Raw genomic sequence first — 14,184 nt, 5'->3', positions numbered from 1 at the left:
CCCTCAAGAATTTCCCTGTATTTAGTGTCATCCATCATTCCTTAAATTCTGACCAGTTTCCCAGTCCCTGCCGATGAAAAACATACCCACAGCATGATGCTGCCACCACCATGCTTCAATGTGGGGATGGGTGTTCTCGGGGTGGTGAGAGGTGTTAGGTTTGCGCCAGACGTAGCATTTTCCTTGTTGGCAAAAAAGCTACATTTTAGTCTCATCTAACCAGAGTACGTTCTTCCATATGTTTGGGGAGTCTCCCACATGCCTTTTGGCGAACACCAAACGTGTTTGCTTAATTTTTTCCTAAAGCAATGGCTTTTTTCTGGCCACTCTTCCGTAAAGCCCAGCTCTGTGGAGTGTACGGCTTAAAAGTGGTCCAATGGACAGATACGCCAATCTCCGCTGTGGATCTTTGCAGCTCCTTCAGGGTTATCTTTGGTCTCTTTGTTGCCTCTCTGATTAATGCACTCCTTGCCAGGTCCGTGAGTTTTGGTGGGCAGCTCTCTCTTGGCAGGTTTGTTGTGGTGCGTTATTCTTAAAATGTTTTAATAATGGATTTAATAGTGCTTGTGGGATGTTCAACGTTTCAGATATTTTTTATAACCCAACCCTGATCTGTACTTCTCCACAACTTTGTCCCTGACTTGTTTGGAGAGTTCCTTGGTCTTCATGGTGTCGCTTGCTTGGTGGTGCCCCTTGCTTAGTGGTGTTGCAGACTCTGGGGCCTTTCAGAACAGGTGTATGCATACTGAGATCATGTGACAGATCATGTGACACTTAGATTGCACACAAGTGGACATTATTTAACTAATTATGTGACTTCTGAAGGTAATTGTTTGCACCAGATCTTATTTAGGGGCTTCATGGATAGGGGGTGAATACATATGCAAGCACCACTTTAAAGTTTGTAATTTTCTTCATTTCACTTCACCAATTTCGACAATTTTGTGTATGTCCATTACATGAAATCCAAATAAAAATCTATTTAAATTACAGGTTGTAATGCAACAAAATAGGAAAAATGCCAAGGGGGTGAATACTTTTGCAAGGCACTGTACGTAATCAGATTACATTATTGAGTAATGGAGTAAATTAACGCATAACCTTTTCAAATTGGGTAATATTATTACAGTTAATATACCTGCCGCATGTTTCCATAATCCAATGATTTTGTATTGTTTATAAAATAGCACCAACAATCATTTTTAGAGAGGTTGCACCTCTGATCTTTGCCATTGATGGCTTCTGTGATAGCAAAGCCCATAGAGGGCTTTCCTGTCTAGTGGCAAGTGTTCCCTTTATACATCTCTACGTCTCTACATCTCTACGTCTCTACACCTCTACGTCTCTACGTCTCTACATCTCTACGTCTCTACATCTCGAGAGAAAGATTTGGAATGAAAAAATCTGTACAGATGTTTGACTGACTTCAACTTAAATATATACACTACCGTTCAAAAGTTTGGGGTCACTTAGAAATGTCCTTATTTTCCATGAGTTGCAAAATTAATAGGAAATATAGTCAAGACGTTGACTAGGTTATAAATAATACTTTTTTATTGAAATAACAATTGTGTCCTTCAAACTTTGCTTTCTTCAAAGAATCCTCCACTTGCAGTAATTACAGCCTTGCAGAACTTTGGCATTCAAGTCGTCAATTTGTTGAGGTAATCTGAAGAGATTTCACCCCATGCTTCCTGAAGCACTTCCCACAAGTTGGATTGGCTTGATGGACACTTCTTACGTACCATATGGTCAAGCTGCTCCCACAACAGCTCAATAGGGTTGAGATCCGGTGACTGTGCTGGCCACTCCATTATAGACAGAATACCAGCTGACTGCTTCTTCCCTACCCTAAATAGTTCCTGCATAGTTTGTAGCTGTGCTTTGGGTCATTGTCCTGTTGTAGGAGGAAATTGTCTCAAATTAAGCTCCGTCCACAGGGTATGGCATGGCGTTGCAAAATGAAGCGATAGCCTTCATTCTTCAAGATCCGTTTTACCCTGTACAAATCTCCCTCTTTACCAACACCAAAGCACCCCAGACCATCAATTTGCCTCCGCCATGCTTGACAGATGGTGTCAAGCACTCCTCTAGCATCTTTACATTTTTTCTGCATCTCACGAATGTTCTTCTTTGTGATCCGAACACCTCAAAATTTGATTTGTCTGTCCATAACACTTTTTTCCAATCTTCCTCTGTCCAGTGTCTATGTTCTTTTGCCCATCTTAATATTTTCTTTTTATTGGCCAGTCTGAGATATGGCTTTTTCTTTACAACTCTGCCTAGAAGGCCAGCATCCCGGAGTCGTCTCTTCACTGTTGACGTTGAGACTGGTGTTTTGAGTGTACTATTTAATGAAGCTGCCAGTTGAAGACTTGTGAGGCGTCTGTTTTAGAGGACGACCGATTAATTGGCATGGCCGATTAATTACGGCCGATTTCAAGTTTTCATAACAATCGGTAATTAGTATTTTTGGACGCCGATTATGGCCGATTACATTGCACTCCACGAGGAGACTGCGTGGCAGGCTGACCACCTGTTACGCGAGTGCAGCAAGGAGCCAAGGTAAGTTGCTAGCTAGCATTAAACTTATCTTATAAAAAACAATCAATCTTAACATAGTCACTAGTTAACTACACATGGTTGATGATATTACTAGGTTAACTAGCTTGTCCTGCGTTGCATATAATCAATGCGGTGCCTGTTAATTTATCATCGAATCACAGCCTACTTTGCCCAAACGGGTGATGATTTAACAAAAGCGCATTTGCGAAAAAAGCACAATCGTAACACCAATGTACCTAACCATAAACATCAATGCCTTTCTTAAAATCAATACACAAGTATATATTTTTTTACCTGCATATTTAGTAAAAAGAAATTCATGTTAGCAGGCAATATTAACTATGGAAACTACTGTGTCACTTCTCTTGCGTTCAGTGTAAGCAGAGTCCGGGTATATGCAGCAGTTTGGGCCGCCTGGCTCGTAGCGAACTGTCCTATAAATTCATAGTCCTATAAATTCATATAATAACTACAACCTAAAACTGGGAATATTGAAGACTCATGTTAAAAGGAACCACCAGCTTTCATATGTTCTCATGTTCTGAGCAAGGAACTTAAACGTTAGCTTTTCTACATGGCACATATTGCACTTTTACTTTCTTCTTCAACACTGTGTTTTTGCATTATTTAAACCAAATTGAACCTGTTTCATTATTTATTTGATTATGTCATATATATGTATTATTTTAAGTTAAAATAAAAGTGTTCATTCAGTATTGTTGTAATTGTCATTATTACAAATATATATGTAAAAATCGGCCGATTAATTGGTATCTTTTTTTGGGGTCCTCCAATAATCGCTATCAGCGTTGAAAAATCATATTCGGTCGACCTCTAGTCTGTTTCTCAAACTAGACACTCTAATGTACTTGTCTTCTTGCTCAGTTGTACACCGGGGCCTCCCACTCCTCTTTCTATTCTGGTTAGAGCCAGTTTGCGCTGTTCTGTGAAGGGAGTAGTAAACAGCGTTGTACGAGATTTTCAGTGTCTTAGCAATTTCTCGCATGAAATAGCCTTCATTTCTCAGAACAAGAATAGACTGACGAGTTTCAGAAGAAAGTTCTTTGTTTCTGGCCATTTTGAGCTTGTAATCGAACCCACAAATGCTGATGCTCTAGATACTCAACTAGTCTAAAGAAGGCCAGTTTTACTGCTTCTTTAATCAGAACAGTTTTCAGCTGTGCTAACATCCATTAAAATAAATCAGCCGTTTCAAGCTACAATAGTCATTTACAACATTAACAATGTGTACACTGTATTTCTGATCAATTTGATATTATTTTATTGGGAAAAAAATTGCTTTTCTTTCAAAAACAAGGACATTTCTAAGTGACCCCAAACTTTTGAACGCTAGTGTATATGGCTAATTAAGCAGCCCCTATGATAGCGCAGTACTTGTAGACTAGTACAGGAAAGCAGCGCCACCGATGAAAGGAGAAACCAGCGATCAACCCCGAGTTAGTAAGTAGCCTATCTTTGGTAGAGCGCGCACGGTTCGCCTTGCTCCCTCCGACAGTCAAACAGGGAGATTGAGATTTTCTCCATGAAAGTAACACAAAGTAATATAACTTATTACTTTCCACCCAAAGTGACATTGTAAAGTAACGCGTTACTTTTGCTAAATATAACGATAGTTCGTCATATGTTGAATTAGGAGAAGGAAAAGAAGCACCTGCTTTACACAACAACATAATGAGTCATTGGGGAAGGGATTGGATATTTGCTTGAGAGACAAACCTAGTACTCTACTCTCCCCTCTCTCACCCCTCCATCGAAATGATTTAACTCAGATTCAATTTGTTCTGCCCACCCATATGTAAAGACTGTGAAGAGAGAAGAGAGAGAGAGAAAGAGGGAGATTTGATCGGCTTACATTCTTCCTGGAGATGTTGCGCACATCGTGCACATACTGGATTCTTCCTTCATGTCGGACGACCCCCACCGATATGGAATCTTCACACACCTCTGATGCAATATAATGGTCCACTTTGAATCCTAGGTCTCGTAGCACTAAGTAGCCTAAACACACACAGGTAAACAGATATTTTCTTGCGGGTTCTGAATATTACACTTGAGTAATGCATTGACACCTATGCGCACGCGAGCGAGCACACACACCACACACACACACTTACCAGTGGCGATGCCATCGAACAGTGAGAGCACGCGGATGGGGCGCCTCTGTTCTGCAGGGACAGCCCGGTAGATCTTTGGGCTTTCCTGAGAAACATATAGACCAAATCAAAATGTTTATATAAACAAACACAGACACTGTATGTACTGTAGTAATGTTGCTATGAGTGGGACCCTGAAGTTTTCCTGTCCCTGTGACCTGACCAAGAAGAACGGCAGGCCCTAGATACTGTATGAGCTAAGTTAGTTTGGCCTCGGTAGTGGGACAAGGGTCAATGTGAGGAGTTAACTAAAGCATCTTGATGGGACTCACAAACTCCTGGCCGTTGTCGTTGACGAAGAACTCCTGCAGCTTCATGCTCCAGTCGTGGCGTCGTTTGAGCACGCCGTAGTTCTGCAGGGGCTGGCACATGAAGCAGCGCCACGGGTCCAGGTTACGGGCACTGTTCGACGCCCCTGCGCCCACCAGCATGTCCAGACAGTCGACACAGAAACACCTGTAGGGGAGGAGACAGAAGTGTATGATAAGGTTGAGGGGGGAAAAGGGGAGATGGACGAGTAGGGGAGGGGAGAGGGGGAGGGAAAGGGTGGAGGGAAGGTATGGGGAGAGAGGGAGAGGGATATGGGGAGGGAGTGGGGGAAAGAGGGAGACGAGAGGAAAGGCAGGGAGAGAGAGGGATATGTGGGGGAAGGGGAGAGAGGGATATGTGGGGAAAGATAGATACGGGGGGAGGGGGAGAGAGATATGGGGCAGGGGGAGAGAGATATGGGGCAGGGGGAGAGAGATATGGTGCAGGGGGAGAGAGAGATATGGTGCAGGGGAGAGAGATATGGGGGGAAGCGGAGAGAGAGATTTGGGGGAAGGGGAGGAAAGATATGGGGGGAGGGGGAGAGACAGAGAGAAAGCAGGTGGAACTAGTGAAAATAAAAGGTGACACCGAGAGGAAACATATACAGTGCTGTGAACAAGTATTTGCCACCTTTCTGATTATATTTTTTATACTGAATGTTATCAGATCTTTAACCAAAATCTAATATTGGATAAAGTTGACAAATAATTGTAAAAAATTATACCTCATTTATTTAATTGACAAAGTTATGCAACAACCAATTCCCTCATGTGAAAAACTCAATAACTGGTTGTGTCACCTTAGGCTGCAATGACTGCAACCAAATGCTTCCTGTAGCGACATTAGAGATCAGTCTGTGGAGGAATTTTGGCCCGGTCCTGCATGCAGAACTGCTTTAACTCAGCAACATTTGTAGGTTTTCAAGCATGAACTGCTCGTTTCAAGTGCTGCCACAACATCTCAAATGGGATTAGGTCTGGACTTTGACTAGGCCATTCCAAAACTTCATATTTGTTGCTATTTAACCATTTTCATGTAGACTTGATTGTGTGTTTTGGATCATTGTCTTGCTGCATGACCCAGCTGCGCTTCAGCTTCAACTCACAGATGGATGGCCTGACATTCTCCTGTAGAATTCTCTGATACAGAACAGAATTCATGGTTCCTTCTATTAGGGCAAGTCGTCGTTCTGAGGCAGAAGAGCATGCCCAAACCATCACACTACCAACCCCATGCTTGATATGGTATGAGGTTCTTACTGTGGAATTCAGTGTTTGGTTTTTGCCAGGCATAATGGGACCCATGTCGTCCAAAAAGTTATACTTTTGACTCATCTGTCCATAGAACATTCTACCAAGAGTCTTGATGATCATCCAGGCGATTTCTTTTGGCCAACTTGAGTCAACATTTTGGATGAGATCGGTCCTATTACATCTGGCAAAAACCAAACAGTACATTCAGTATAAAAAATATGTAAAAATAGAAAACAAATACTTTTTCACAGCACTGTACTTCTAATCAACAGGTTAGAGAGAAAGGAGAGTGAAAGAAAAAGTAGAAGCTGACTGAGAAGGCAGCACGTAAAAGAGGGTTGAAATGAACTAAGATACAGCAGATTACAGTTAAGACGCAGAATATTACACTAATGACACAGTATAGATACAGCCTGTGTCCCAAATAGCACCATATTCCCTAGTGCACTACTTTTGACCACACCCCATAAAGTAGTGCACTGCACTTTTGAAAAAAAAAAGGGTTCCAAGAGCGTTCTTCAGCTGCCCCCAAAGGAGAACCCTTTTTGGTTCCACGTAGAACCCTTTTGGGTTCCATGCAGAAACCTCACTGGAAAGGGTTCTACCTGGAACCCAAAAGGGTTCTTCAAAAAGATTCTCCGATGGGGACGGCCGAAGAACCTTTTTCGGTTCTAGAAAGCGCCCCCTTTTTCCCCGTAAGACTGTATAAAAGGGACAAGGGCAACATTTGGGCTACACTCGCAGAAGATTACAGCGATACGGTTAACGAGGTGAGTGTTGAGTCCCACCTGCAGCAGTTGGCGTTCCCACACAGTAGCACCTCGCGCCCCCCGCAGCACACCGTGCAGTACGATTGGTAGCCGTCGTCATCATACATGTAGGAGATCTCCAGGTACACGTCCTACCACACGCACGCAACAACAGTCATTAACAACAATATCTAGACGCCAGTCTTGATTTACAGAACAAAACAATAAAAAATACCACATTTCTTGACACCAGGATCTTTAATCAGTTGGAGCATGTATGGTGAGGCAGGAAATCAAACAAGAATGCGAATACCGTCATAGGATGCCACCTTTCCAACAAGTCAGTTCATCAAATGTCTGCCCTGCTACAGCTGCCCCAGTTAACTGTCAGTGCTGTTATTGTGAAGTGGAAACATCTAGTGGTAACAACAGGTCAGACACGAAGCGGTAGGCCACACAAGCTCACAGAACGGGACTGCCGAGTGCTGAAGCTCGTAGCACGTAAAAATCATCTGTCCTCACTCCAGAGTTCCCAAACGCCCTCTGGAAGCAATGTCAGCACAAGAACTGTTCATCGGGAGCGTCATGACATGGGTTTCCATGGTCAAGCAGCCGCACACAAGCCTAAGATCACCATGCGCAATGCCAAGCGTCGGCCAGAGTGGTGTAAAGTTCGCCGCCATTAGACTCTGGAGCAGTGGAAATACGTTCTCTGGAGTGACGGTTCACCACCCGGCAGTCCCGAAGGACAAATCTGGGTTTGGCGGATGTAAGGAGAACACTACCTACCTGAATGCATAGTGCCAACTGTAAAGTTTGGTGGAGGAGGAATAATGTCTGGGTCTGTTGTCTGTTTTCATGGTTCGGTCTAGGCCTCAGTTCCTGGGAAGGGAAATCTTAACATCTGTGTATTTTAAACACAGATACCAAAGTCCACAGACACAAAGGCACCGCTCTGGGACACATTGCATAACACATTGACAAAGCTGTAAACTGACATCAACATCACTGCAATTGTACCAGTCACTCACCATGCACCCATTGCACTTAACAAGGGGCTGAACCATAGCTATTTGAACTATGATGGCCCATAAAAACAAAGCTGCTAATAATAAAGAGAATCCTTGAGCCAATAGTTTCTATAAGAACAACCTGAGACCTCGATAAATCTGGATAAAGGCCATTGCTTCAGAAACCAGTAAGATGATGTGATTAGACATGGGTTCAAAATTGATTTGCAATCCTTACAAATCTTTTAGCTGGGCTTAATTGAGCATTCCTGGAGCAAATAGAATAGTCGCAATGCCACAAACCTGGCCCCTCTGGCACTCCATACAAGCTAAAGCAAACGCTAAAAGTATTTGGAAAATTCCAAATAGTAATTGAGGTCAGGATGAGATGACGTAATATGATCATGTAGGGAACATTCACGCCTGTGGTAATGATCTATTGGACTGGGGGTATGTCAATAGAAGCAGTCAGCCAGGCCTGGTATCGATGCTTCTAGTCCCTTACACAAGAGAGACAGGCCTAGGCACGTCTCACTCTTAAGTTCTGAACACAGTGGTTCTATTGACAAAATAGCTGTAGATGACTTCTGTGGAAAGTCTTCTTCCAGAGAGCCGCACAAACACATGGATAAACACTATCACCCAGCGCAGGGATTCAGGATTGGATTATATGTTCAGGTAGTTAGGTGTCATTCACCTCAGGGTGTCCTTACTCTTTCAATGGGATCTAGACTCAGTGGCGCTTGGTAAAGATGGCTGTGTGAGACTGATGACAGTGATGACAGTGTAAATGTAATATAGGTGTATTTCTTGTCAGCGTGCCATTTCTGAATGAGAGGGCATTAGAGAAGTGCACTAACCTTGCATGCTTGGCAAAGGCCTCCTTCAAAAAGTGGGTGGAAGGTTGCCACTCTTGTCTTCCCGCAAGAGATGCAAAAGTCTGCACGAAACAAATATGAGATGGACGAAGACTTTCGCCGAAAACACTTTTCGCAGCTCATGTTCAACAGCTACGGTGTCTTCAGAAAGTATTCAAACCCCTTGACTTTTTCCACATTTTGTTACGTTACAGCCTGAATTTAAAACGGGTTGAGGTGTTTTTTAGTCACTGGCCTACACACAATACCCCATAAGGTCAAAATGTGAAGGGAAAAAAAGGAATACAAAATGAAAAGCTGAAATGTCTTGAGTCAATAAATAGTCAACCCCTTTGTTATGGCAAGCCTAAATAAGTTCAGGAGTAGAAATGTGCTTATAAGTTGCATGGACTCACTCTGTGTGCAATAATAGTGTTTAACATGATTTTTTAAATGGACTACCTCAACTCTACAACACACACATACAAGTATCTGTAAGGTCCCGAGGGTGGAGCAGTGATTTTAAAACACAGATTCAACCACAAAGACCAGGGAGGATTTCCAATGCCTCGCAAAGAAGGACCCCTTATTGGTAGATGGGTAAAAAAAAAGAAGCAGACACTGAATATCCCTTTGAGCATGGTGAAGTCATTAATTCCACTTTGGATGGTGTATCAATACACCCAGTCACTACAAAGATACAGGTGTCCTTCTTAAGGATTGCACAATGAGGTCAAAGGTGATTTTATAATAGTTACAGAGTTTAATGGCTGTGACAGGAGAAAACTGAGGATGGATCAACAACATTGTAGTTACTCCACAATACTAACCGAATTGACAGAGTGAAAAGAAGGAATGGGTGGGTGAGGAAGAAAATAACAATTGAATTCATTTTGAATTCAGGCTGTAACACAACAAAATGTGGAATAAGTCAAGGGGTATGAATACTTTCTACAATATCTGAATGCCCTTGTATGTCAACTAGAAAGAAATATCTGAAACTAAAAGGAGAACGTACCTTCTATACTTCTGTTATTCTTCAAAACTTCATGCACCATTTGTTCTGAAGGGCAGAGAGGAGAGAGAGACACATGCAGGTGAATAATTAAAGACAGGTCTTGAGTCACATGAATAATAACATGCCATAGCAATAAATCACAGACGACTCCAGGATCGTATTCATTAGGGCATAAAATGTTAGAAAAATGTTGCGACGGAAATGGGAAATTAGTGTTTCTTATAGGACAAATGCAAGTAGTCCCCTCCCCGTTTCTGTTTTCTTCCGTTTGGTGACTAATAAATACGATCCTGATAACCCCAGGTTGACCCGTTTGGTTGACCTCTGACCTCGACTGTAGACCTCCTCTGGGCCGCTTTTGGCCTTACACAGGCTGATGCGGGGCCTCTTGGCTGTCGGGAAATACTCTGGCAGACTGACGTCCAAAACCTGGTGGTTCAACGTGTTGCTATCTGGAGAGGACAAACCCACACACACACAGACAGACAACCGTCAAAGCATGTAGAAGAAAGTATACTATACCTAAAATACTCTACAAATATATGTAATATTACTGTATACCAGTTGATAATACTGTGTATTATTGGCCAAGTAATATCGGCCCACTAGCCCCGACAAACCAATTGAACCCTTACCTCTGGAGTATGGTGGATGACATAATGAAACCTACTAAACAGGAGACAACCCTTAACCACCCGAGTGTGAGTACCAGTCTTTTCTGCTAACATTCCACTCCTTGTCATTGCAAAAGAGACTGGCCTTTTGGCAATCTCAACATTCAATATGCGCTGTATTTACTGTGGAGTTGCTCATTGGTTGTTGGAAATAACATTAATATTATCCAACACGTGGAGCTTCGGAAATAGAATTAGAATTTATAACAAAGTCAAAAACAAACATTTAGCTGTTAGCTAGGCAAGTCGTGGTATTTTTAGGTTTGAAATCAAAACTAAGATTACATTTTGGTACAATAAACTGATGGTACAATAAACTGAAAGCACCTGAACTATTAGAATTTTAGCAACAAAATGGCAGAGCAATTTCTGCATATTGCACCTTTAAGTTGGGTGCTATAACAGTGATCTATTTGTAACGGTAGTCCTCCTCCTCTTCAACCGAAAAGGAGGAGTATTGAGGGAACCAAGGCGCAGCGAAGTTTGAACACATAATGATTTATTAAATAAACAAAATAGACAAAGACGAAAACGAACTATACTGGATATAACTAACAAAATAACAAAACGATGTAGACAATCCTGAACGACGAACTTACATACAACGTGACGAACGAAATGAACAGGAACAGACTACATGAAATGAACAAACCGTATACAGTCCCGTATGGTGCAAACATTGACACGGACACAGGAGACAACCACCCACAAACAAACACTGTGAACCGCCTACCTAAATATGACTCTCAATTAGAGGAACGCCAAACACCTGCCTCCAATTGAGAGCCATACCAGGCAACCCTAAACCAACATAGAAACAGACAACATAGAATGCCCACCCAAACTCACGTCCTGACCAACTAACACACAAAACTAAACAGAAAACAGGTCAGGAACGTGACAGTACCCCCCCCACAAGGTGCGAACTCCGGACGCACCAGCACAAAGTCTAGGGGAGGGTCTGGGTGGGCATCTAACCACGGTGGTGGCTCAGGCTCCGGGCGCGGTTCCCACCCCACCATAATCCATCCTAACTTCCTCCCACAAAGAATGTCCACCCTCTTTCTTCCCCCACACAATTCTCTTAATAATATATTAAATAAAGATAACACCAGGACAGAGAGATAAATCAAGATAGAGGGATAGATAAGACTATAGAGATAGATGAAGATAGAGAGGGAGATTAGGATAGAGGGGCAACTCCGGACTGAAAGGCAGCTCCGGACAGAGAGACAGCTCTGGACTGATGGGCAGTTCTGGGTATCCAGCCTTTTCAGGCTGAAGGGCAGCTCATGGCTGACTGACGACTCTCGATGCTCATGGCTGGCTGACGGCTCTCGACGCTCATGGCAGGCTGACAGCTCTCGACGCTCATGGCTGGCTGACGGCTCTCGACGCTCATGGCAGGCTGACGGCTCTCGACGCTCATGGCAGGCTGACGGCTCTCGACGCTCATGGCAGGCTGACGGCTCTCGACGCTCATGGCAGACTGACGGCTCTCGACGCTCATGGCAGGCTGACGGCTCTCGACGCTCATGGCAGGCTGACGGCTCTCGACGCTCATGGCAGGCTGACGGCTCACGACGCTCATGGCGCTCTGACGGCTCTGGCTGCTCATGGCTCACTGACGGCTCTGGCTGCTCATGGCGCTCTGACGGCTCTGGCTGCTCATGGCGCTCTGACGGCTCTGGCTGCTCATGGCTCGCTGGCGGCTCTGGCAGATCCTGTCTGGTTGGCGGCTCTGGCAGATCCTGTCTGGTTGGCGGCTCTGGCAGATCCTGTCTGGTTGGCGGCTCTGGCAGATCCTGTCTGGTTGGCGGCTCTGGCAGATCCTGTCTGGTTGGCGGCTCTGGCAGATCCTGTCTGGCTGACGGCTCTAGCGGCTCCTGTCTGGCTGATGGCTCTAGCGGCTCCTGTCTGGCTGACGGCTCTGTAGGCTCATGGCAGACGGGCGGCTTTGCAGGCTCATGGCAGACGGGCGGCTTTGCAGGCTCCTGGCAGACGGATGGCTCAGATGGCGCTGGGGAGACGGATGGCTCAGATGGCGCTGGGGAGACGGATGGCTCAGATGGCGCTGGGGAGACGGATGGCTCAGATGGCGCTGGTGAGACGGATGGCTCTGGCCGGATATGGCGCACTGTAGACCTGGTGCGTGGTGCCGGAACTGGAGGCACCGTGCTAATGATAAGCACCTTCCTACTAGTGCGGGGAGCAGGGACAGGGCACACTGTATCCTCAAAGCCTACTCTACCCCTGATGCGTGGTACCGGCACTGGTGACGCCGGGCTGAGGACAAGCACATCAGGATTAGTAGGGGGAGAATATATAGTGTGTACAGGGCTCTGGAGACGCACTGGTAGCTTAGTGCGTGGGGCCGGAACTGGAGGCACCGGGCTAGATGCACGCACTACAGGGAGAGTGCGTGGAGGAGGAACAGGGCTCTGGAAATGCACTGGTAGCCTAGTGCGTAATGTAGGCACTGTAGGTACTAGGCTGGGGCGGGGAGGTGGCGCCGGAAATACCGGACCGTGCAGGCGTACTGGCTCTCTTGAGCATTGAGCCTGCCCAACCTTACCTGGTTGAATGCTCCCGGTCGCCCTGCCAGTGCGGCGAGGTGGAATAGCCCGCACTGGGCTATGCAGGCGAACCGGGGAAACCATGCGTAAGGCAGGTGCCATGTATGCCGGCCCGAGGAGACGCACTGGAGACCAGACGCGTTGAGCCGGCCTCATGACACCTGGCTCAATGCCCAATCTAGCCCTACCAGTGCGGGGAGGTGGAATAACCCGCACTGGGCTATGCACACGTACAGGAGACACCGTGCGCTCTACTGCGTAACACGGTGTCTGCCCGTACTCCCGCTCTCCACGGTTAGCCTGGGAAGTGGGCGCAGGTCTCCTACCTGCCCTTGGCCCACAACCCCTTAGCCCCCCCCCAAGAATTTTTTGGGAATTACTCACGGGCTTTTCGGGCTTCCGTGCAAGACGCGTCCCCTCATAACTCCGGTTCTTCACTCCAGTAGCCTCTGCTCTCCTCAGTGCCTCCACCTGTTCCCATGGGAGGCGATCCCTTCCAGCCAGGATCTCCTCCCATGTGTAGCAACCTTTACCGTCCAATACATCGTCCCAAGTCCATTCCTCCTTCTTGCGCTGTCCCTTACTCCGTTTAACCCGCTGCTTGGCTCTGGATTGGTGGGTGGTTCTGTAACGGTAGTCCTCCTCCTCTTCAACCGAAAAGGAGGAGTATTGAGGGAACCAAGGCGCAGCGAAGTTTGAACACATAATGATTTATTAAATAAACAAAATAGACAAAGACGAAAACGAACTATACTGGATATAACTAACAAAATAACAAAACGATGTAGACAATCCTGAACGACGAACTTACATACAACGTGACGAACGAAATGAACAGGAACAGACTACATGAAATGAACAAACCGTATACAGTCCCGTATGGTGCAAACATTGACACGGACACAGGAGACAACCACCCACAAACAAACACTGTGAACCGCCTACCTAAATATGACTCTCAATTAGAGGAACGCCAAACACCTGCCTCCAATTGAGAGC

The 14,184-nt window shown here is 45.2% G+C and overlaps 1 protein-coding gene across 5 annotated transcripts in view; it reads right to left on the bottom strand.

The window, feature by feature from the left end:
- Positions 1-14,184, bottom strand: part of LOC129830292 (DNA (cytosine-5)-methyltransferase 3B-like) — a 60,519-nt gene that overhangs the window by 21,615 nt on the left and 24,720 nt on the right. For all 5 annotated transcript variants that reach the window (XM_055892760.1, XM_055892764.1, XM_055892761.1 and 2 more), the window contains exons 10-16: positions 10,265-10,387; positions 9,936-9,980; positions 8,921-9,000; positions 7,090-7,202; positions 5,012-5,195; positions 4,701-4,785; positions 4,439-4,584 (exon numbers count right to left, since the gene is read on the bottom strand). In XM_055892760.1, coding sequence (XP_055748735.1) covers positions 4,439-4,584; positions 4,701-4,785; positions 5,012-5,195; positions 7,090-7,202; positions 8,921-9,000; positions 9,936-9,980; positions 10,265-10,387 — 776 coding nt within the window. The remainder of the gene's footprint in view (positions 1-4,438; positions 4,585-4,700; positions 4,786-5,011; positions 5,196-7,089; positions 7,203-8,920; positions 9,001-9,935; positions 9,981-10,264; positions 10,388-14,184) is intronic.

Source organism: Salvelinus fontinalis, chromosome 31 (assembly GCF_029448725.1).
Source record: "Salvelinus fontinalis isolate EN_2023a chromosome 31, ASM2944872v1, whole genome shotgun sequence".
Classification (NCBI taxonomy): Eukaryota; Metazoa; Chordata; class Actinopteri; order Salmoniformes; family Salmonidae; genus Salvelinus; species Salvelinus fontinalis.
Note: the sequence above shows the minus strand (reverse complement) of the source record. Positions and strands in the feature narration are given on the sequence as shown.